The 3,162-nt window shown below is 51.7% G+C and overlaps 1 protein-coding gene across 1 annotated transcript in view; it reads left to right on the top strand.

The window, feature by feature from the left end:
• Positions 1-1,478, top strand: part of LOC104392917 (forkhead box protein J1-like) — a 3,522-nt gene extending 2,044 nt beyond the window's left edge. Inside the window, 2 exon segments of the mRNA XM_010002355.1 lie at positions 24-197; positions 798-1,478. Of these exon segments, the coding sequence (XP_010000657.1) occupies positions 24-197; positions 798-1,478 (855 nt within the window).
• Positions 1,479-3,162: the final 1,684 nt, after the last annotated feature.

Here is a 3,162-nt window from a genome sequence, read left to right as displayed (position 1 = left end):
ACGCCCTGGCCCCATGCCCGCAGCTGCCAGAGGACCTGGACTGCAAGAGCACCACGCACATCAAGCTGCCCGTCTACGCCAGCCTCATCTGTATGGACATGGAAGCCAGTGGGGAGCCCCAGGTCACCCTCTGGGCCATCTACAGATGGACAACAGACAACTTCTGTTATTTCCGACTCGCCAATCCCACATGGCAGGTGGGACATTAGGACACCCTCTTTCTTTCTTTTATGTTTTCTTTCTTGCACTCTTTCTCTCTCTTTCTCTCTCCCTTTTACTCTCTCTTACTCTCTTTTGCTTGCTTGCTTGCTTGCTTGCTTGCTTCCTTCCTTCCTTCCTTCATGTCTTTCTTGTCTTTCTTTCTTGTCTTTCTTACCTTTATTCAGCCTGGATGCAGGGAGAGATGGTGTCTATTTTTTGGCCAGATATTTTCCACTCAACACAAACAACAGGCACAGGCATGACTGCATCTAGGCAGGTTTTGAACATCTCCAGAGAACAGGACTTCACAGCCTCCCTGTGCAGCCTGTTCCAGTGCTTTGTCATCCTCTTAGTCAAAACGTTTTTTCTTATCTTTCAATAGAACTTCCTGTGTTCCATCTTGTGTTCATTGCCGCTCGTCCTGTCACTGGCAATTACTGAAAGAGCCTGGCTCCAGGCTTGATATTGCCATTCTGCTTTTTTTTCCCCAAAGGTCCTTGCTGAAAAGGGGCCTTTCCCCCAGCATCCACATGCAGGTCAGTGCTGTGTCAGCAGACATGGATTCAACACTGGTTTTGTTTCTCTTTTGTGTCTAGAATTCCATCCAGCACAACCTCTTCTCCCACAAGTGCTTCATCAGGGTGCCCCGGGAGAAGGATGAGCCTGGGAAAGGAGGGGTTTGGAAGATGGATTCCCTGTGCACCTACCAGCTCAAGAAGGGTGGCTTCAGAAAGCGGAGGAGGTCCCCAGGGCAGACCCACCCGGCCTTCACAAAAACAGCCCAGCAAGAACCAGGGTGTGATGCCAGCCCAGCCGCTTAAGTTTGCCCCCCCTCTAACATCCTCAGGGTCAGCAGAGAGTCGCAGCAGCTGCAGGAGGAGTTGGCAGAAACCACCAGCAGCCAGAGCTGGGATCCAGCTGAGGGCCAAGCAGGGCAGAAGCACCAGCAGCTCTCACCCACCCCACCGGCCAAGGTGGCTCGGCTTTCCAGCTCAGCCTTGCTGACCCTGGAAGAGCAAAAGGAGCTGGGATCCTTGAAAGGTATCTGGGACTGGGAGGCCATCTTCAACACCAACCTGAATGCAGACTTGCCCACATTTGGGGATCTGGACATTCTGCCTCCAACCAGCCCCATCATGCATGACCTGGACTTGATGGTCCATGGGCAGCACACCGAGGGTCCCCAGGGGCAAGAGCAGGTCCACACTGAAATCCATCAGAACAACCCGGGCTGGGATGAAACCTTCAGGGCTGCTGCTCTGCTGCAGAGTCCCTGAGATGAAGGGAATAATAAGCCAATCCTGTTACTGTCTGTGCAAATAGGTTTATCACACAGCATATTTTCCTTCCCAACCAGTTTTGTTTCAAAGAGGAATTGCAGGATTTGCATTATTGTTTTGGCTTCAATAGGGCATGGATTTGTTCAACGTTTGGAAAGAAGTCAACAACCCCTTCCTTCTGCCCCCCTCACAAGGCTGTTTATCCTTACTTGACAAGAAAGCCCAGCCATGCAGGAGAGGTGCTTGCCTCAGTTAAGCTATCGTGACTGAGAAGAGACAAAGGAAAGGAAGCACGACTATATTGAGAGCTTCACACTAAGCTAAATCTGGAGGCAGATGGACCTTGGAGTGAGGGTGAAAGCCACTGACAAATTTTGGCTTTTCCAAATTATTTTTGGCTGAATTCTTATTATTGCTTCGAATATTGCCAGGTTTGGAAGATCCTTTCTGGTAGTAATTTTCCATCATGCTAACTGCTATGTGAACATCCATCAGGTGTGTGGGACTTTGACTGAAATCTCTTACAGCCACTGAAATATAACTGCCAAGATACAGTTGCAACCATTCTTCGTTTTGCTTTTTTGTTTTCTTTAAAACATGTTAGACAATTAAAACAAAAAAGAAACAAGTGCTGAGATTTGCAGTGCCTAATTTTTTCATAGCGAACAGCTCAAAAACTCTGTTGCAAGAAACCTGAAGAATGTCGCAAAGATCAGAGCAAGGAGGGGAGGGAGGTTTCTATGTCAAATGCAAATTGATTTCACTCATTCACCTGCATGCTGTCATATCCCTCTCTCTGCCAGCCACTAAATCTGCAGCTCCCGCTGGCCTGGACAGGATTACAGGGGACAAGAGACAGGGGACAAGAGACGCGACCTTCACAGGTCACTTTTTAGCTCCTAGATGGTCCCTGCTCGGTGTTCTGAGAAGGAGCACGTAGATGTGATGGTGATGAATAGCTAGCGTAAGTGCCATCAACACCTGCCCCTCTCACAGCCCTTTTCTGCCTGTCCTGAGGTTTTCTTGCTCAGATGTTCCTCTTCACACCTGGTCCTACCAGTCACCAAACCACAGAACTGCTTCTACTAGAAGGGGACTGAGGAGGTCTTGTCCAACCACTGGCTCAGGGCAGGGTCAGCAATGAACACAGACCTGGGTGCTCTGGGTCGTGGCCACTCAGGTCTTGAAGCCTGGCCTTTGGACTCAGGGATCCCACTATCTCTCTGGGCCACCCACCCCTCCCACCAGGCAGTGCTGGGAAGAGCCCGTCCCCATCCCCTCGACGCCTTCCCCAGAGGCAGCAGGGTGTGCTGAGAGGTGCCCCGGCACCTTCTGGGCTGCACGCGGGGCTGCGGGTTATTTGGGCAAGGAGCGAGGGGGAGGACTGGCTGTGGTGAAACCCTGAGAGGTGATTGGTGAAGCCCCAAGCGACAGGTGCTCATGCTGCCCAATCAGCTGGGAGTCCAGTTACCGGCACTCAGCCGAGCTGTTGGTGAGGCTGGAGCGGCCAGCGCCCTTGGTCTTGCGCCTGTGGAGCTGTTCTTGGGAGCTCTTTGCCCCGAGCTGTTCCTTGGGAGCTCTTCACCCTCGAGCTCTTCTTGGGAGCTCTTGGCCCTCGAGCTGTTCTTGGGAGCTCTTTGCCCTCGAGCTCTTCTTGGGAGCTCTTGGCCCTCGACACCAG

The sequence above is a fragment of the Chaetura pelagica genome, unplaced genomic scaffold (genome assembly GCF_000747805.2).
Source record: "Chaetura pelagica isolate M959 unplaced genomic scaffold, ChaPel_1.0 scaffold387, whole genome shotgun sequence".
In the NCBI taxonomy this organism is placed as follows: domain Eukaryota; kingdom Metazoa; phylum Chordata; class Aves; order Apodiformes; family Apodidae; genus Chaetura; species Chaetura pelagica.
Note: the sequence above shows the minus strand (reverse complement) of the source record. Positions and strands in the feature narration are given on the sequence as shown.